Source organism: Somniosus microcephalus, chromosome 11 (genome assembly GCF_052327205.1).
Source record: "Somniosus microcephalus isolate GS21.2 chromosome 11, FLI_Smic_1.0, whole genome shotgun sequence".
In the NCBI taxonomy this organism is placed as follows: domain Eukaryota; kingdom Metazoa; phylum Chordata; class Chondrichthyes; order Squaliformes; family Somniosidae; genus Somniosus; species Somniosus microcephalus.
In genome coordinates this window covers 53,373,797-53,394,638 of record NC_140997.1, presented here as the reverse complement: position 1 = coordinate 53,394,638, position 20,842 = coordinate 53,373,797, and the positions used below count along the sequence as shown (strand labels likewise).

General features: G+C 45.0%; 1 protein-coding gene across 5 annotated transcripts in view; it reads left to right on the top strand.

The window, feature by feature from the left end:
• The window catches only part of LOC147110566 (ubinuclein-1-like), an 88,509-nt gene that overhangs the window by 26,384 nt on the left and 41,283 nt on the right, over positions 1-20,842 (top strand). For 4 of the 5 annotated variants that reach the window (XM_086000655.1, XM_086000654.1, XM_086000651.1 and 1 more), the window contains exons 4-8: positions 2,969-3,112; positions 10,651-10,757; positions 12,233-12,701; positions 17,242-17,312; positions 19,414-19,543. In XM_086000655.1, the coding sequence (XP_085856781.1) occupies positions 2,969-3,112; positions 10,651-10,757; positions 12,233-12,701; positions 17,242-17,312; positions 19,414-19,543 (921 nt within the window). The remainder of the gene's footprint in view (positions 1-2,968; positions 3,113-10,650; positions 10,758-12,232; positions 12,702-17,241; positions 17,313-19,413; positions 19,544-20,842) is intronic. The other variant, XM_086000652.1, reaches the window with a different exon arrangement.

Here is a 20,842-nt window from a genome sequence, read left to right as displayed (position 1 = left end):
GAGAGGGAGGGAGGGAGAGGAGAGGGGGGAGGGAGGGAACAAGAATTTGCAAAATGGGACAAACATCCAATTGAGATCCTACATGCAGAATTCTGTAAAAGTATCCTCCGGACTCGAAGGAAAACCGTAAACAATGCATGCAGGGCAGAACTAGGCCAATATCCATTAATAATCACTATCCAAAAAAGAGCCACCAAATTTTGGAAACACCTAGAAATGAGCAACCCCCAATGCTATCATTACGAAGCCCTGAAATGCCAAGAGAGGACCACAAAGAAGAATACCCTCAGTCAACTAATCCTGGGAATCAGTGAAGTAACTACTAACACTACTAACAATAACCAGCCCCAGGACAGTGACAGCGTAACACAAAGAATTCGACCCAACACAATCGTCGCTAAGCAAAAGGAAAAATATCTGTCATATTGGGCAGAAACAACAAAAACCCAAAGCAAACTCGATTGCTACTTGGCCCTAAACAGACAATACAACATGGCTGATTACCTGACCAGGGTAAAGGATAGCAAAATGAGAAAAACCTTGACAATGTACAGACTTAGTGAACATAGCCTGGCGATCGAAAAAGGTAGACACAGGCAGACCCGGCTACCAAGAGAGGACAGGATATGCTCTCACTGCAGTCAGGGAGTGGTGGAGACAGAGATGCAGTTCCTCACAGCGTGTAGAAAATATCAGGGCATAAGGGAGAATTTCTACCCAAAATTCACAAAAATATGCCCGGAATTCAGAAATTTGAATGACGACCAAAAACTCCCATACCTACTAGGGGAAGAGAAAAATTGTGCAACTTTAGCGGCACACTATGTTACAGCTTGCCATAAACAGAGGGACAACCACTAAATATAAGAAAAGAATATATAAAAATTATATGAATGTATATTTATACACTCAGGGATATATCTGTTTGTACACTGTATGGATAGATCTGTATTTTTGTGTACAACCATGAATGTTTTTCGATGCTTTGGCAACATAAGATGTACCTTGTCATGCCAATAAAGCGATTTGAATTGAATTGAATTGAATTGAAAAGGGAGGGAGAGGAGGAGGAGGAGGGAGGGGGGGGAGGGAGAGGAGGAGAGGGGGGGAGGGAGAGGAGGAGAGGGAGGGAGAGGAGGAGAGGGGGGGGGAGAGGAGGAGAGGGGGGGAGGGAGAGGGGGGGAGGGAGAGGAGAGGGGGGGAGGGAGAGGAGGAGGGGGGGAGGGAGAGGAGAGGGGGGGAGAGGAGAGGGGGGGAGAGGAGAGGGGGGAGAGGAGAGGAGAGGGGAGAGGAGGGGGGAGAGGAGGGGGGAGGGAGAGGAGGGGAGAGGAGAGGGGGGGAGGGAGGGGGGAGGGGAGGGGGAGGGAGGGGGAAGGAGAGGGGGGAGGGAGAGGGGGGAGGGAGAGGAGAGGGGGAGAGGAGGGGGGGAGGGAGGAGAGGGGGGGGGAGGAGAGGAGAGGGGGGGAGGGAGAGGAGTGGGGGAGAGGAGAGGAGGGGGGGAGGGAGAGGAGAGGGAGGGAGAGGAGAGGGGGGAGGGAGAGGAGGGGGGGGTAGGGAGAGGAGAGGGGGGGAGGGAGAGGAGGGGGGGAGAGAGAGGAGAGGGGGGGAGGGAGAGGAGAGGGGGGAGGGAGAGGAGAGGAGGGGGGGAGAGGAGGGAGGGGGAGGGGGAGAGAGAGGAAGGGGAGGGGGGAGGGGGAGAGAGAGGAAGGGGAGGGGGGAGGGAGAGGAGAGGGGGGAGAGAGGAGAGGGGGGAGAGGAGAGAGGAGGGAGAGGAGCGGGGAGGGGGAGAGGGGGAGGGGAGGGAGAGTAGAGGGGGGGAGAGGAGAGGAGGGAGGGAGGGGGGGAGGGAGGAGCGAGGGGGAGGGGAGGGAGGACCGAGGGGGAGGGAGGGAGGACCGAGGGGGAGGGAGGGGGGACCGAGAGGGAGGGGGGGGGGGAGGAGAGGAGGGGGGAGAGGGAGGGGGGGAGGGAGGAGCGAGGGTGAGGGAGGGAGGACCGAGGGGGAGGGAGGGGGAGGGAGGGGGGACCGAGAGGGAGGGGGGGGGGGAGGAGGGGGGGGGGGAGGAGGGGGGGAGGGAGGAGAGAGAAGGGGAGGAGAGAGAAGGGGAGGGAGGAGAGGAGAGGGGGAAGGGGGGAGCGGGGGAGGGAGAGGAGAGGGGGAGGGAGGGGAGAAGGGGGAGAGGGAGGGAGGAGAGGGGGGGAGGGAGGAGAGAGGGGGGAGGGAGGAGAGGGGGAGGGAGGAGAGAGAGAGGGGGAAGGGAGAGGAGAGGAGAGGGGGAAGGGGGAGCGGGGGAGGGAGAGGAGAGGGGGGAGGGAGGGGAGAGAGGGAGAGGAGAGTGAGAGTGAGGAGAGGGGCAGGGAGGGAGAGGGGAGGGAGGGAAAGAGTGATGTGGTGGGACAGGGAGGGAGAGCTCACCGCCTTCCTTCGCAGGGGTCGATCGGGCCAGGCCTGAGGCGCTGCTTCCCCCCCTCCCTCTCCAGGCTAATCCCGAACTAAATCCAGCAGAGTCTCTCTCTCTCTCTCTCTCTCTCTCTCTCTCTCTCTCTCTCTCTCTCTCTCTCTCTCTCTCTCTCTTCCAACAACAACATGCCCTCAAAAAACCCTCGGCACCGCCGGGCACTCCAGCTAGTATATTATATAACAGTTGGCTGGGAGTATATTGTTTACTGCAGAACAATCTCTCTGAATTTTAACATTTCCATGAGCTATAGTTTCATTGTCATGGTGTGTGATTTCATAAGAGTTTCTCAGTAGTACTGCAGTTTATGACAGACTCGGCTTACTGCACTATTCTCAGCAAATAATGTTAGTGACAGCAAGTAATGTTTCTGTGATCAGCCTGGTCAATCCGTTATAAAATAAGTCCTGTCTTTTCCCAAAGGAACAGATCATTAGTATACCTTTCAATAGTGCGCCTCGTCAGTTCATGATCCCACCTAATGCCTTCCTTCCTTTGTGGTGTTCTAGTATGATGAACTTGTTCCAGCCTCTTTGACCACTAAGCTGGGTGGTTTTTACATCAATAGTGGAACGTTGCAATTCCGTCAAGCATCTGAATCAGATGGGGATGAAGACTTCATAAAGGACAAGAAAAAGACAAAGTCTCCAAAGGTGAGGAAAAACTAAATTGCTAAGTGTTTTGTAATATTTCAGCACATTTTGGATGTCTTATCTGACATTTATTAAGAGAAAAACTGCCAGGATTTCCAACTGAATTGTATTTGATCAATATTGACATATGATCATAGAACCATATAAATTAATGCTCAGAAGGAGGATGTTTGGCCCACAACGGCTACGCTATATCTTCAGCTGGAGCCAATGACTCAACACATTTCTCTGCCCTCTCCCCATATCCTTTGATGCTCTTCCTTTTTAAAAGGCAATTGTTTAAATAGAACTGTAGAAGTTTAGAGCACAGATGGAGCTCATTCTGGCCATTATGTCTATATGGCTCTTTGCTAGAGCAATCCAAAAATAATACCACTGTCCATGCCCTTCTTGGGGTCCTGTGTATTTTTCTGTTTCAAATATTTAAGAGTATATTTAATATCTATTAAGAGTCAGCCTGGGCTCAGTGGTAGCACTCTTGCCTCTGAATCAGATGGTCATGGGTTCAAGCCCCACTCCAGAGAATTGAGCACATAATCCAGGTTGACACTTCAGTGCAGTGAATGCTGCACTGTTGAAGGTGCCATCATTCAGATGAGGTGTTAAACCAAGACACCTCATTATAGTTTCCCATCCCCGGCATCGTGCTGGTGAATCTACACTGTTTTCTATGGCTTTAATGGCCCTTTCATAATGAGCAACCGTAGCACTGCGTGTGTGTTCCCCCCCCCCCCCCCACTCCCAAGACTGCACACTGTACTATAAGTATGGCCTGGGCCATAGTTCAAAAATTATAAGCTTGGGCGATCAAAAATCTCAATTTCCAGTTTGCAGTGTGACTGGTGACTAGCCGTGGCTGCAGTTCTATTTTGTTAATTGAAGAAAAGTTTTGGAATTTTTCTTTTTCTTTCTGTTCTTTTGATCTCGCACACTTGATGATTGTCTCTTGTTGCCTTTCCCTTTTGTGTCTCTGGCCACGATTTTCCCTACCTCAGTGAGTCCGGTGTGGCCAGGATTGGTGGCGGGTTGCGACCCTGCTGCTGGCTCCAGCTCGCTGCCCAAAGTGATCTTGCGTTGATTGGGCTTATTAAGCCCACCCAGCTAGTTTCCCAGCCAATTGAAGGAAGCGGCTCTGATGACGTCACTTAATGACAGTTGTGCTGTCAGTGTTCTACAGCAAACACTGACGAGCACTGCACAGAGGTGCACATCTGCACCCAGGCTCTCCCATGACTATGGAGGGAGTCACAGCATGCAGGGAGGTTCTCTTCCCTTCCAATGGGCAGAAGACACCTCCCCAGGAGACCAACGCAGCCTGGTTGCACATTGCACAGGAGAGCACTAGCAGGCATGTCATCAGGAGGACCAGGTTGCAGTGGCACGAGCCTTCTAATGATCTCAGTAGATCACGAAACGTTACTGCAAAGCCACACTCAACCTCATTCTGCTGTACCGCTCATCACATCCCCATCACTGACTTCCCTACCCTACTCCTGCACATCTTTACTCACACCAACATACCTTGCACCTTCATCCATCCATCCCTCTCTATCTACATTATCACTTTCCCATCTCATTAGCCACCCTCACACTCACCCTCACCCTCACCCTAGTCCAATCATACCAACTAACAACACACAAGGGTAGGCACTTGGGTGTTTTAGCCAATGTTCATGTGAAGTTTCTGTTAATGTACTGTCAAACATTGAAATCTTTATTTTCAGCACTTTACGTTCTTGGACAGATTTGTGTGCACCTTTGGAAGTGGCTTAGTGAGTTGCAGTGAATGGTGAGACATAACGGTACCCCCCACAATGATGATGAGTGTGGAAGGAATGGCTTGGACATTGTAGGGATGGTGTTGGTGTGGGGTGATGCCAACCTGGCGCATCATGTGGCAGTAAGGGTGTACAGCGTTAAGTGAAGTAAATCTGGCGATGGTGAGGCCATCCCTGGCCTCCCAGGCAGCAATGTGATCGGGTGCTGATGCCCTGTGTTCTGTGCAGCATCAGCTGATTGTGGAGAAGGTTGGTGTTGTTGATGCTGCTGGTGTGCCTGGTGCTGCTGGTGTTGGGGTTGATCGTGGTGGGACTCTGAGGACCAAGGTGAGATAGTTTCAAGGGCACCGATGCTGATATAATAGATGGCAGGTAAGTTTGAGATGACAGAAGTGATCCGTTATTGGTGAGAAAGGTTGTTCCATTGAGGTGACACTGGATAGAGAGTTTGCTCCAAACACTTGCAACCTGCATAAAGCGCAATCTGTCTTCCAAATGCAGTAAGCAACAGTTTCTGAGCTTGGAAAGTGAACAGCTATGAGATGGGAGCTTTTACAGCACATTTGCAGCTGTCAAGTAAAGAAATGATATCATGGTGACACAACTCCCGATCTGCTTACCTGATGTGATCCCTGAGCAGCGGGGAACCCGTGGGCGAACTCGTAAAATTTAACGGTGAGCTTAAAATAGTTTTTAAGTGCCTGTTAACAAGCTCTTAATTATCTAAGCTGCCTCTCCCGCCGCTTGGTGTCAGGCCTGTTCAGCGATGACAGACCTGACATCTGGGAAACTAGCATGGCAGCAGGTTCCCTACCCGCTGTCAAAAAAAATGTTTCCTACCCGACCCATCACCAAACACTCCCGCTGACGACCCCCACCCCCCGAAAAATTCCCCCCTTTGTTTCTGTAATGTTAATTTTTTGTTTTGTTTCTGCCTTGTCTGAAATTCCTTCTCTTTCATATCTTTTAACAGCTGTTCTCTATTAAACTTGAAGCTAATTTCCCAAGAAGTCAAACAAAATTAGAGTAGTTAAATGGATAACGTCATGCAGTACGAATAACTTGCAGCGATTTGGAGGGGAAACTTCCACATGATCCTAGGGCTAGAAATCGGGCTCCTTTGCACCTCCAGGGGTGATATCAACGCCTCCTGCTAAATTCAGCAGGAGTTTTGCGGCAGAGGTAAGATGTTGTGCCCCGATCTCCTGCGCCCGGAGATCGTGACGTCATTGCAGTGCGCAGCGCCCCAGATGAAATATTCCCTCTCGCCCCCCTGCTTGTGCACCTGCCGTTAACAACGACAGGTAGAGAAGGCGGCTTTCCGTCGGATGTCCCCTGGAGGAGCACTATTTAAAGGCATCCACATCCGGTTTAGTTTGCATCGGCCAACAATGCTGCGTTGTTAGTTTCACAGAGGCCTTTTGACCGATTTGAGCGTTTTGCATTTTAACAAGTGTTCTGGCACATAAAGGTTCTTCAGTTTCATTGAGGGAGATTTGAAAGTGCAATATTTGTATCCTTTCATGGGGGCTGTACTGGCACTGGATCTCGCCCTCCAGCATCAACATCGGAGGTAATTGAGGCACAGAGAAAGAGTGCAAAATGTGGCCAGAGGTAGGAGGGACAACAGGGCTTTCAACAGGAGGCCTTACCTGCCCAGCATATTCCGGCAGTAGTTCTCCTACATGAATTTCACTGAGGAGCAGTGTGTTAGAAGGCTCCGCTTCAGCAAGGACGTGGTCACAGAGCTCTGCCTCCTCTTGCAGCCAGACCTTGAGCCTCAGATCAGGACCACCACGCCGCTCTCGGTGGCAGTCAAGGTCACCGTCACCCTCACCCTCAATTTCTACGCCAGCGGATCATTCCAGTATGCGACAGGCGCCATCTCCCAGTTTGACGTCCATTCCATCTGCCAGGTCACAGATGCTCTGTACAGAAGGAGAAGGGACTACATTTGCTTCCCCATGACCAGAGAGAAGCAGCGCGAGCGTTCATGTGGCTTTGCCAGGATAGCGGGCAAAGCCACATGCCTGCTATCTTAGCAGCAACCACATTGCCTTCATCCTGCGCCAGACTGGTGTGCCAGATCTATTCCAGCCACCACATTAAGCTTGCGGCTGGCTGCTGGGAGACGAGGGCTATCCGCTCTCCACCTGGCTCATGACTCCCCTCCACAACCTCAACGCTCCTGGCCAGCACTCATATAATGAGAGCCATGCTGCCACCAGGAACATCATCAAGCAGACCATTGGAATACTCAAGCAACGGTTCCGCTGCTTTGACCGCTTTGGAGGAGTCCTCCAGTACTCGGCTGAGTGTCACTTTTCGTCATTGTCTGCTGCATGCTGCACAACTTGGCCATTATGAGGGCGCAGCCATTGCCACCAGGCATAACTCCACCACCTCAGGAGGAGGAGGAAGAGGAACAGGAGGACAAACGGCAGCGACGGAGGAGGCAGCCACTCAATCGGCAATCAACCACTTCATCAGACTTCGTTTCCAGTGGCTTCGGTTCCTCTTTCCAGTTGCTGAGCACGTCGCCATCATTCCATCACATTGTGATTCCATACCACACCCCAGAACTGAAGTAAGACATCGTGCCAAATCTGCAACATTCCAGTAATAAATTTATCAAAAACCATTAACCACATATATATAAATAGTCAATATTGTTGTTTTAATCACCCTTGTGCAAACCCTTGCCTCCCCTCTTTACAGTCCCCTTTCCTAATCTAGTGCTCCTATGTAGTGTCGCCCCAGTGGCTGCAGCAGGGCTGGTGGAAGGCTGCTGAGTGTTGGTGCCAGAGACTACAGATGGCCTTGCAGGATGCCCTCAACCAGCGCTGAGCCTCGAAGGTCCGGCTGTACACTGCACTACCTCAGGCTGGGCGGCGGCAGCAGTCTGGGCTGGCTGGATGACAGGCAGCGATAAGTGCAATGGCGGAGTGGCAGTGGTGGGATCAGGAATGCTGTCATAAGAGAGAGGACAGCAGGTTCCTGCTCCACTGACTCACTCTCACTCCCCCGGGGAAGCACCTCAGCATCCCTATCAATCTGCTGGAGCACAGATTGCTGGCCTGCTGCGACACCGTGAGATCTGTGGTGGACCCAGCAACGATGGAAACAAGTCAGATCTTTCGTGGCATCAAGCTGAGACTGCATGAGAGCACTAAGACGTTGAACGTCACTTCCGCCTGTGCTGCAATGGAAGCTGCCACATCGCCCATGACACCCGTCATGAGATCTGGATCCACACGGTCTCTCTGGGAGTCCACTATCCTCTGCACAGTGGAAATGATGGGCTCTATGGTGTGCACAGAACTCTCTGCAATGTTGGAGGCGGACTCCGCCACCATTACCGAGAGGCTCTCGGGCACCCTTGCCATTGCACCTATCATCTCGATGTGCATGGCCATCACTCTTCTTGTGAATGCCTCCCCATCGAGGTCCTCATCTGAGTCCTGTGCAGCAGAACTTGAACGCGAACTTGCCCTCTGGGGAGCTGGCCTTTTCCCCCTGGCCTTGCTGCAGCCTGCTCGGCCCCGGTGCATCACCCAGTGCAGACCCCTCTACTAAAGTTGCCTCTAAAGATCGTATAGTGCCAGTATATGAGGTGGTGCCTGCGGGTGAGAGATGCAGTGACGTGGTGCTTTGCTCCTCTTCTTCCTCACTCTCAGTGGCAGGCTCAGGGATAGGCTGGTCATCTGGTTGTTGATTATCTGAAAGCATAAAAGCACAACACTCGCGTTAAGGTGAGGGTAGGGGGGCAGGAATAGAGCAAGGAATGCAGACATTCTCAGGAGGTGGAAAATGAGAAAGGTTTGTGATGTGAGGGGGAAGTGGGATGAGAAAAGGCGAGGGGCTGAAGATACCATTTATTCCCCAACAGCGTCGACATCACCGACGGCCACAGCGCCCACCACCTGCTGCCCAATGAGTCGCAGCACTCGCTCCTCAAGGTCTGAGAGCTGCGTATCACCCCCGCCTGTTCTCTGCTGCTACCTACTATTGTGGGCCATCTTGGCCTGCAAGAGAAACAAATGTGTTTGAGTCAGAGCCCAGTTATGTGTTTGGGAGATATGCCTACCGTTGTTGAATAGCTGTGATTGTAGGCAAGGCGTGAGATGTGAGTTTGAGTAGGTGCGAATGTGTGTGGCAGTGTGGTTGTTTGCACAGTGTGTACAGACTGAGATTCAGATGCTGGTATGTAGGAGCTGTTGAAGCAAGTACTCACCTTGACCACCCGACAGGTCGTTGAATTTCTTGTGGCACTGCGTTCCACCACACTACTGGCTGAGACCTCCTGGGCCACTTCCCTCCACATTGCCCTGAACACCTGAGGCGATGGGCTCCTTCCAGTGGCCGGGAACAGCATTGCCCTCCTATAATAATAATAATAATAATAATAATAATCAACTTTATTGTCATTGTTAGTGCACAAGTGCAGTACAACGAAATGTAGGCTTGCGGCTCCCGAGAGTGTACATTTAGATTAAGACATTTAAACATTCAACATTCATTTGGCTTGTAATACATTAACATAAACATTATGTTAATGGCTCCACTCCAGCCTCCTGGCGAGCTCTCTCCCTGGGATTGGGAACAGCCATAGCCAACAGGGGATTCACTTGCTCGCAGGTCGCCTCAAAGCCAGCAATGAGAAAATGAGCATCATCTACACAATGATGCAACCTCCCCTTTAAGAGCTGGCAGGAGCCAGTGTGAAGGATCATTGCTGAATGCATTGCACCTGAAATTCATTTGTGCTCTGCTGGTAGCGCCCCTGTAGCACCCCACTGAGGTCATTAACACTTGATTTAGTGCCCTACTACCTTCCTGGGGCGCTAACACCCAATTTAGTAGAAGTTCAAAATCCTTAGCACCTGGCACTAAATTTTCAAAATTTCAAGTTAGTGCCCCAAATGAGGCGATACCCAATTTCACCCCGAGTGTTTTTCCCTGTTTAATTCCCAAATAAATTTAAAATGTCTGACAAATTATCTATAATGAGTAAATCTTTTGATTGCCTGTGAATTTCCAGCTAGTATTCAGCCAATAGTTTTTTTCCAAACTTGTTCTCGTTTCCCAATATAGGGAAGAAAGAAGAAAACATGCATTTAGATTGTTTTAACTTATTTAAGGGAAAATGTTTAGAAATGATAGCATAGATCAGATTAGGTAGAAAAAGTAACAAAGTTTAAAAAACATATAAATAAGACAGAATAGACAGGGAAATAAGCAACAAGAGTGGGAACTTTTTATATATTGGATTATTTATTATTTTTTCATTGTGTGAAATTGTGCTTTTATTATTTTGAGATGATTATCTCAGTGGTACAGCTACTTTACTCCTGATTTAGGAAGTTTGTTTTTGTAAACAGCTTTAGTGTTTCTTTCACCATCATAGTACATCAGCTGAAAAGTTACAGATCCAATTTACCCAAAGACTCGACCTGTCAGTGGTATAAAGGTTAAAGTAAAATTTATATATGAATTAATATTTTATATACAGGATACGCAGTATCTGTGTATATGAGGTATATAATCCAAAACATTTTAATCTAAATCAGATGAATACCTTGCACTAATGCTTTTTTTAAAACCTACTTGAAAACTGTATGAATCACCTCCACAACAGCCATCTGCATACATTATAAAGAACGATTCAGGTGGTTTTCAATGATATAATACATCTTAGGTGACGTTTAGTACCTCTGTGCTGTTTTAGTTTAATTCTAATATTCCTTTTGTTTTTGAAAGAAACGGAAATTAAAGGAAGGAAATGAAAAGATGAAGAAAAGGAGAAAAGAAGATGGACATGAGAAAGAGAAGAAATCTCAAAAATCGAAACTTTCCAAACAGGCTGGGTAAGTTATGTGGAGTTTTAAGGATCTACTCGTGCTAGAGAAGCAATATAATACTAACGGTGCTTTAGCATTGTTACTGGAAGTGCCAACCTTTTACTTTGCTCGCCAACTCAAGAGGTATTGTATTGCCCTCAAAAAAATAAACTTCTTTTTGGAACAGTACTTCTTGGAGGAAGTATGTATTTTTTTTTAGAAATTCAAGTAGTGTTAGCATTATAAACACTTTTAGTATGTAATATGTACCCACAAAATAAATTATTTTTCCTGACGAAGATTTTTCCTGTGTATTGTGGAGTCATATGTAATTGTTTTTGGGCCAATTTTTCAATGTAAAATAGTTTGTATTATAGGAGCATCAAAAATTCAAAAAAAGGTATAGAATGTTGTCCTCCTTCTAAGTCACTCTCTGGGTGTGGCTTCTTAGCTATTCTTGGAGTTAATATTAGTTGCTTAGAAAGCTGCTGCTCAACCTTAGTTAACCAGTAGTTCCTATAAAATGTATTTGAAATATAATTTGGACATATTAAGGTGGCACCTTAATCACAAAACGTTCTGCTCTTTTCCTTTTTGTTGCCACCACAACATCTGCAGTTCCAACTCAACTGGTCACAATTCCAAACTACTCCATGACATCAAAGCTGATAGCGGAAAAAAAATGTGAATTCAGTCTGTAATCTTAATCTGTAAAGTGACATTTGATTAGGTACTAGGTTCTGAGCACCCATTTAATATTTTATATAGTTTTGAGTTTTATAAAGGACCTTTCATTCCATCAGTGTAGGGTGTGTTTGAGCCAGGCCCCAGGGGTGAAAGGAGAGTGTTCAAAACCCCTCATGTCACCAATACACCAAAAGGTATCTTTTTTTAAGAAACTGAGTTCAGGGGAAACAATGGCCACGTTTTATATGAGTAAGAGTGTCGATGTTCCTGAAATCATGATGTAAGCAAATACTGAATCTTATTTTTATATTTTAGGGATTGTTACTTCTCCAGATTACGAGAGATGAGGCCCTGAAATTCCATAGGGGCTCTCCAGGTGTCCACCTATAACTTCAGCGAGACTAGCAGAACCTGGTAAATTGCTGGTTCTGCCGGTCTCCTACCAATGTTATGACAGGAGACTGAGGAAAACACCTCTGCAGAATTTAATGGTCATAGAATTTAAAATTTCAAGCTACTTGAATGAAAACATGAGTCTGTTTCACACGGGCTTCTATTGCAAGTGTTGCAAATATAGACTTTCTATTTTGATTGTCCTAATGATGCACATTTATTCTGTTTAAAAGCTTCAGGTAAAATGATGTTTGTATTGTATAAATTTATGGACCCTTAACTGATGAGTATTTTAATTGATCAGAGTGCGCCGGCCCTCCTATCGATGAATTTGAGGATATGGCGATCTTAGTTGAAGCACTGAACTCATTCTGGGCATCCCTTATTTTTTCTCATCGCTGATATGATGTTTTTGTAATCAGTAGGTTTATGCCACTGAATGTCCATAAAGAAGACAAAAAGAAAAAGAAAAAATATATGGGGGCCTTAGGTGTGAGAGAGATGTTAAAAAAATTTGAGAAGGAGAAAGAAGCCTTGAAGAAACAAGAGGACCAGAAGAGCTTTCCCACCTCACAAACTGTGGTTGGCACCCCTCACGAAACTGACACCAGCTCAATAAACATTAATGTTTCGGACCCTCTGCTTTCACTTATTGGATCCGCTAATGACAGTGATCTTCTGCAAGTGGCCAGCACTGTAGACCTAGAAATAGATCTCGAACATCTTCTGAATGACTCTCCCCCAGGGAGCCCCCTTAACGATTTTGATGATGGCAGCGATCCTCTGCCTGTGTTACAGTACTCAACAGTGGGGCAAATACCAAAGCAGGTCCCCACATTGCCCGAAGGACTTCCAGCACTACTAGAAAAACGTATTAAAGAACTGACACAGGTAAGACGCAGGGGAAACAACTAACCCAGGAAGATAAAGAAATCAATAGGTTTAAGATATTCTAATACAGAAAAGTGTCCAAGTTTTTGTCTTCAAAAGCTACATGTGTGCGTACCGTGGACCCGTGGGGACGCATGTAACATTTAAATTAATGTTCCCATTAATTTTGCCTCTTCAAACTGCTGATACTAACAGATCTTAGTGATTCGATTAGGATTTGTCCACCAATGAAAAGGAAGACTTGCATTTATATAGCACCTTTCACGACCACCGGAGGTCTCAAAGCGCTTTACAGCCAATGAAGTACTTTTGGAGTGTAGTCACTGTTGTAATTTGGAAATGAAGCAGCCAATTTGCTCACAGCAAGGTCCCACAAACAGCAATGTGCTAATGACCAGATAATCTGTTTTGTTATGTTGATTGAGGGATAAATATTGGCCAGGACACCGGGGATAACTCCCCTGCTCTTCGAAATAATGCCATGGGATCTTTTACGTCCACCTGAGAGGACAGATGGGGCCTCATCCAAAAGATGGCACTTCTGACAGTGCAGCACTCCCTCAGCACTGCACTGGAGTGTCAGCCTAGATTTTTGTGCTCAAGTCCCTGGAGTGGGACTTGAACCCACAGCCTTCTGACTCAGAGGCGAGTGTGCTACCCACTGAGGCACCAATGAGGCAACAACACAAACATTACTCTTTCTAAACCTCCAGGCCCACAGGACAAACCAATCAGTAAGAAATAGGATTGAGTTGCCTAGGCTTTGAGGGCTGGATTGACAGGGCTCAGAGGTCAAATGTGATACATGGGCCAGCAGTTTTAATGGACTGTATTAAGGCTGCTATGCTGTATTCTTCCTGGAGGTTAGGGATCAGGTTTTACTCCCAGAAAGTAAGACTGAATAAAACGATATAGATGTTTTTTAAAAGACGGTTTCATATTTTTGAATTGGTGTCTGTTGAGGGCTCGGATCTGTGTTACAAGATTGCCCCAAATTGCATGATTGGTGTAGAGCTCTCCACTCACATACTTGTTGTTCATAAAGCATAGGAGACCAGTAAGAATGTGATGTGTTTTTATTATAAAGGTGACATGCAGAGTTCATTCCATGTATATGAGATAACAATCCGATTGAAGCTATTTTTCTGTGTGTCATCAGTAGCTACTGGGTGGGAAGAACTGTGTGATTACTCTCACCATCAGCTCTAACTGTACCAACCATCATCTACTCAAGTAAACCATTATCATTTCCAACCTGCTTTTACCACTTTTGTAACTTAATCAATCTTTTCATGTATAGCAACAACAACTTGCATTTATTTAGCACTTTTAACATAAGGAATATTTCATGGAATTTTACAAATAGTCATAGGGAAAGCTAAACACAAGTAAAGCATATACATTAAATGAGTCCAAATATCATCTGGAATCAGTAGTAGCATTTGAATGAGATTAGCTATATTTTCCATTCTTTTGTGTGGACTAAATGAAGAGAGAATGTAACAATTCTACGGTTGAGCACCATTATTGGCAAATAATTATTCACATGCCACTAGTATAGAAAGAGTCAAAGTAGACACACAAGGGTGGTAAACGATATATCTGCACATTGTTAAAGGCATCAGGGTATTCTCTTCAGAATCTGATCATAGAACTTTAGTTTCTTTTTATGTCCCTATGATTGTTTAGACACTAAGGCCTAGAAATTCAGTATAGCCACTTTTGGGGCGGTAAAGTCGGGCGGCCGCTAAAGTTTGCGCCCGGCGCAAAGTCGAGCCCCCTTCGCCGATATTCAGTTGCATCGCCCTAAGAGGTTGCTGCTGTGCTAAAACAGGCGATGCACGACTATCATTAGGCGCTAAGCCGGCAGCCCGGGGCGCTAACACCGGAAGTTGGGCGCAGGGCAGGTGCGGCGAGCTGCTGATTGCCGGCAGACACTCTGGCTCCGGTGAGCTCTTAAAGGGGGAGGGTGGATTTGTTTTTTTGACAGGCCGAGACTAGTGTATTTGTGTTTCTGGGGAGGGCTTCTCTCCATCACGTTGTTGTTGTTGTTGTTCCTCATCCTCCTCCTCCTCCCAAAGAAGGAGTGTTGCAAAACGGCTGCCTTCTCTACTGCAGGAGTGCTGCAGGAGTGCCCTTTAATTTGCGCTCCCCGCGGCCCGCCTCGGCTGTGTACCGTTCCACTTCACAGTCGTTCGGGCCGCTAGGCGCACAATGGGGCGGCGCGAGTGAAGTTCCGGTTCCGGGCGCACAAAGGGCGTTGCACGACGAAATGACGTCATGATCTGCGCGCGCAGATGAGCGCGCGCAATGACTTTGCGCCGGCGCTAAATGTCTACTGAAGTTGGGGCGAGGCGCAGATCGCGCTGCGCCCGGGTGCTAAGCGCCTAGCGCTCGAGATCTACTCCTCCTAAGGCGCTAACGGCTGGCGCAGCCAACTGAATTTCTAGGCCTAAATGTGTAAAATGATCCCATGATTGATCTCTCTAGAGACTGAACATATGTGCACCGCTACTGCTGAGAAGGGACACTTTAATGTGATCCCATTACCCAGTGGTTAAAGCGGAATTTATTTGAAAGGCTACTCTATTATTCCCTCCCCCCCACCTCCCCATCCTGTATAACCTTTGATGCCACCCTATAACTTTTGACCCCCACCTGCAGGACTATACACCTCATTCAATCTGTATTCATCATTTTCAAAAGACCTCATGAGCATTTGGTCCAATCTTTAAGGTAAAATTCTTGTGTGTTAGCAATGCTTGATCGGTGCTCAATATGTGAATCTACACAGGTGGATTGAGTGTAACAGGTCTGTTTAAGCCAATGGTTCTCAACAAGGCAATTCTGTCATTGTATATGCCATAATAAAATGACTCCTTTCAATGTTATATATTGGCTAGAAGGGAATGAAAGTGGTGAGTAGAATGGGGCACATGTCACAGAAAATCTGGGTATAATTTCTAATGAACCGCATCCAAATTGTTTCAATATAAAGTCTATCCCATACTCAAGTTTACTTTATGCCAGGATCAACTTAGAGGGCAAATTTACTGTGGTAAGTTGGAGGCTGGGCTTGGGCTAATATAGCTTTGCCAATGTTAATGAGGCTGGAGACACAGAGATTATTCTTAATGATTCCTCTTGTGCATTCTATACTCTGCTGCCTGAAACTATTGCATAACGGTGAGTAGTTTTAGGATTCCAAAGATAATGTACTTTAGTATCATAAATGAACTGAAGCGCCATGGTTGCGCAAGCCAAACTAAAGTAACACTCAGTAACTCATCAGTAGCACTCCCTTCCACCCACCACCCCCGTCTTCCCCCGGCCAAAAATTATTTGACCTCCTTGCTCTCTCTCCTCCACCTCCCTCCTTCCCTTCCTTCCAATCTCCATCTATTTCTCCCTCCACCTTGGCCCAGTTACCCCTTCACGCTCTTGAAATGAATACTGCCCTCCATATCCCTCACTGGTTCCATTATCTCTCCACTTTCTAACTGACCAGAACAATTCAATTATGTCTTAACAAAACAAATTCTCAAAGTTTTCTTTTACAAATGTATTTTGTAATTAAACAATGACCCAATAAACACTAAAATACTGATAATGCAGGAAAAGGACCAGAGGCAAGTGGGGGGGGGGGAGAAATAGAAAAAAATTGCAGAACAAAAAAGATTAGGAATCCTGAGTATGAACAACTTCTTCTGCTTTTTCTTCTCGGAGAAAGATAGCTTGGGGAATGGTGAATAGCAAAGCGGTAAAATATACACTATAGGCGGGAAGACAAAGTCGAGATACAGCGTCTGAGGCCATGTTTGTATTCAGAGTGCCTAAAGTGGAAGGAAATGTCACTTAAAGTTTGCAGAGAATTGTAGTTGTCGCTGGAAAAACTGGCTGGGTGTTATGCAAATTTTCTTTCAAAATGCTTTGCTTTGATTTATTTATCTGCGGAAAATAGCTTTGCATTGAAGTGAAAGAATTCCTTTGTATTTATGTGTGTGACGAGTTTGTGGCCGCTAAACTGAAATGGACGATGTTAGGAATCCAATGTATTAACATTTTTAGCTGGTTAACTGATGAATCCAACTGTGCAGGAATGCTTGAGATGTGCTTTCATGACTTTGCTTGCAATTGATATTTTCTGAATTTATAAAACATTAATTGGCTCTAAAGTTCAAATAATTAATCCAGAGTATGTTATGAAAGTGGTGGAGTTCTTTATAACTGAAAACATTGAGTGACTCTTAAAATTATCATACGTAACAAGATGTTAACTCTTATTAGCATTGATCTTTAGAGATATATTTTTCAAACTTGGTTGATATCTTTTAAGATTATTTTTAAAACCAAAGTGGCCAGAAGGCTACTGAATTGAACTGTTTTTTTTCTTCTGTAGTACTTGGTTGCCATTCAGTTTTGTATATGACAAACTGGTGCTGAAGATCATCAGAAACTGCAGCTCTTTAATCCAGTTAAAATAGGCTTTAGAAGGGACCTGAAGTTACGAAAAAAAGCTGATGATATTCTTGTCTTGTAGGCTGCCAAAGCCTCAGAAGGAGAGGGGAAGCAGAAATTCTTCACACAAGATGTCAATAATATTCTGCTAAAGTAAGTATGATCCAATCTCTTTTGTTTGTAAAGCAAGGAACATTGGCTGTATTTCAAAAACATGAGGCTCTTTTCTCTAGAAAAGAGAAGGCCGAGGGGTGACCTAATAGAGGTCATTAAAATTATGAAGGGGTTTGATAGGATAGACATAGAAAAGATGTTTCCACTTTTGGGGTAGTCCAAAACTAGGGGCCATAAATATAAGATAGTCACTAATAAATCCAGTAAGGAATTCAGCAGACACTTCATTTATGGAGTAGTTGATGCAAATAGCACAGATGCATTTAAGGGGAAGCTAGATAAGTATGAGGGGAAAAAGGAATAGAAGGATATGCTAATAGGATTCAACAAAGTAGGGTGGGAGGAGGCTCATGTGGAGCATAATCACCGATTTGGACCGAATGGCCTGTTTCTGTGCTGTAAATTCCATGTAATTAAGTTTCCCATCTGTAGAAATAAAGCTAAAAAAAAGTTCTTGTGCAAATTGAATTTAGTTGAGCAAAAAATTTAAACTGAATGGACAATTTGAAGATTTTGTATTATTTTAAAGTATTGCTTAACTTGAGCCTTATAAGAACCTGCTGAGAGTTTTGAATTAATCATTGTAAAAGTTTAGAAATGAGCATTTTCTAAAAAGAAAACACCGTTTTAACTTGAAACAATAAATGGCAAGTGTTTATATTGTGCCCGGTCTAGAAGATCTAGTTGTCATATATTGAGTTTGAATATGTGTGTGGTCAGACCAGTCGGAATGACTACTGAATAAAAGCTGACATGTCAAAATATCTTTTAAGCACTCCCAAGTATCCAGCCAAACATTTAGACTGTTTTTCACTGATTAGATGCACAAACCAGAGCTATCCAATAATTTTATATTCCTACTACCAGGCTAAGTTATCTAGATGTATACAATTTATTTTCACAAAAAAAATATTTTCAAATTAACCCTATTTATTATACCACAAGATAACTGTTGTGAATTAGCACAGAGCTTTGTGCACCAGGAGTGCATATCGGGAATGTGAAGGTCGGCGTGCTCCCTGCAATTTTCTGTCAATTCATTTTAGTGGTTGGAGAATTGTGCAGGTCCAGCTACTCTCTCTGCCTGAATTCTCGATACGCATTGCCATCATGTGAAACTCTGTGCCAGGAGTGCTAATTTGTACAAATTACCCTTGTGTTTCTGCTGTCATACCACATTCCTCACACTACTTAAAGAAATGGTGTCAACAGAGCACAATAATGTGTCACCCATATTATTACTTATACGTGTTTCATGATGCAAATAATGATGGGATGGCAAAGCTAGTTTCTTGCCATCCAAGTACTTAGAACATAACATAAGAAATAGGAGCAGGAGTATGCCATACGGCCCCTCGAGCCTGCTCCGCCATTCAAGAAGATCATGGCTGATCATTGACCTCAACTCCACTTTCCTGCCCGATCCCTCTATCCCTTGATTCCCCAAGAGTCCAAAAATCAATCTATCTCAGACTTGAATGTACTCAAAGACTCGGCATTCACAACCCTTTGGGGCAGAGAATTACAAAGATTCACAACCCGCTTGAGTGAAGAAATTCCTCCTCATCTTGGTCTTAAATAGCCTACCCCTCCTGAGACTATGCCCCCTAGTTCTAGACACTCCAGCCAGGGGAAACAATCTCTCAGCATCTACCCTGTCAATCCACTTCAGAAGCTTGTATGTTTCAATGAGATCACCTCTCATTCTTCCAAACTCCAGAGAGTATAGGCCCATTCTACACAATCTCTCATCATAGGTCAGCCCTCTCATCCCAGGAATCAATCTAGTGAACTTTCATTGCACCGCCTCCAAGGCAAGTATATCCTTTCTTAGATAAAGGGGGAGGAATAATAGTTTGAGATAATAAGCAGGTAGGTTTTCACAGCCTCTACCTTGGTGCTGTTTGAACTACCGTGCTTAAAATGAAATTATCTCAATGGTTATATGTAGTGTGGTAGCATAAATGGGAGGTTTTATTAGAGAAGGAATTTGGGTGCTTTTGGTTTCAATCATAAGATGCTCCATCTAGAAGACTCTTACTGTGCACTCAATCTATTTGTGATGTGTTTGTGTTTTCAGTATTGAGCTACAATCCCGTGAATTGAATAGTCAGGCTCGCTCTGGGGTTTATGCACACCTGGCATCCTTCTTACCATGTAGTAAGGACACACTGGTCAAAAGGGCAAAGAAACTACACATGAATGAGCAGGTAACTGATACAAGTTAGTAATAGAGATATAAAATCCATTTGTGCAACTATAACTCTGGTTTTCCTAACCTCAAGACAATTGTGTTTATAGAAAAGTTGTTGCATCATATTTTAAGAAGCTGTGACAGACTAAAGGTGTATAATTACAACCAAGTTCATTATATAACCATGTCTAAGAATTATACTTTTTTATATATAAGTATTTTCTATTACTAGTTTTAGTTATTGGCTGTAAATTTGAGTGTACAACCTACTATTATAGTAGTTCAAGGGTATTGTTACCAAGAGTAAATATGTTTGTTTTGCTGAAAAATAATTTACATATGGAGTATTTTATTTTTAAGACTAAAGCTTAGAAGGATTTATATTTCATCTAAAATGTTTCAATTATTTATGAATGAAGTGCATTTTTGAAAGAGGTTCAGAAGCGGAACTTTAAATTTTGAAAAATGTACTACTGCTCAGTCGTTTAATAATTTTTTGATAAACATTTGCTGGTTACATGTTTACAGCGATGAGCAACTTCCACCCCCAAACGTTGAACGGTTAGCATATGACCATGCATTTCATCTTTCCCCAACATATCGCAGGGTACAGTCTTCACCAGCATATGTCATGCAACGTGATCTCCCATCCCTGCCAATTCCTGGAAGCATATTCCTGTGTCTTCATTATTTTGCCTGCTCATATCACGTGTAAGGGTGGCACAGTTTACTGCAATATTTATCAGGGCAAGACTAGTTTGTAATCTAATCAATGCTGCTGCTGTGCTCCTTGGTTATCAAATTAACCTATTGATCTCCCAAGACTTGTCGGAAAACTTGCATTAAAATTAGTTGTGCAATAGAAGGTTGATTGTTTGTTGGTGCCTTATAGAAGGGTATGAGCTCATAATCCGAGCTGACCCTCCAATTATATGAAGGACACGACTGCTGCCAACGAAATAAAGTAGTTGCGCATGTGCAGTTCCAGTGTTTTTTTGATTGTTCCCACCAGACTTCCTACAAATTTGAGAGAGAAAGGAGGGGAGGGGGTGGGGAAAAGAGATTGTTGCTGCCGAACTGAAGAAAATAAAAATTAAAAGTTGAATTGGTTAACGTTAAAATTTCTGCACAGAATGCTTCTGTGCAGCTTCCGGTTCGTTTGCAACAGTCACTCTGTCGTGTGAATGGTTAAAGTGAGGCCCGGACTATTAATTTGGTGGTTCACGTGGGTGTTAAAGATCCTCTTGAAGAAGAGTAGGATTCTCCCAGTATTCTGACTTATATTCTTCTCTCCACCAATACTGCCTTTAAAAAA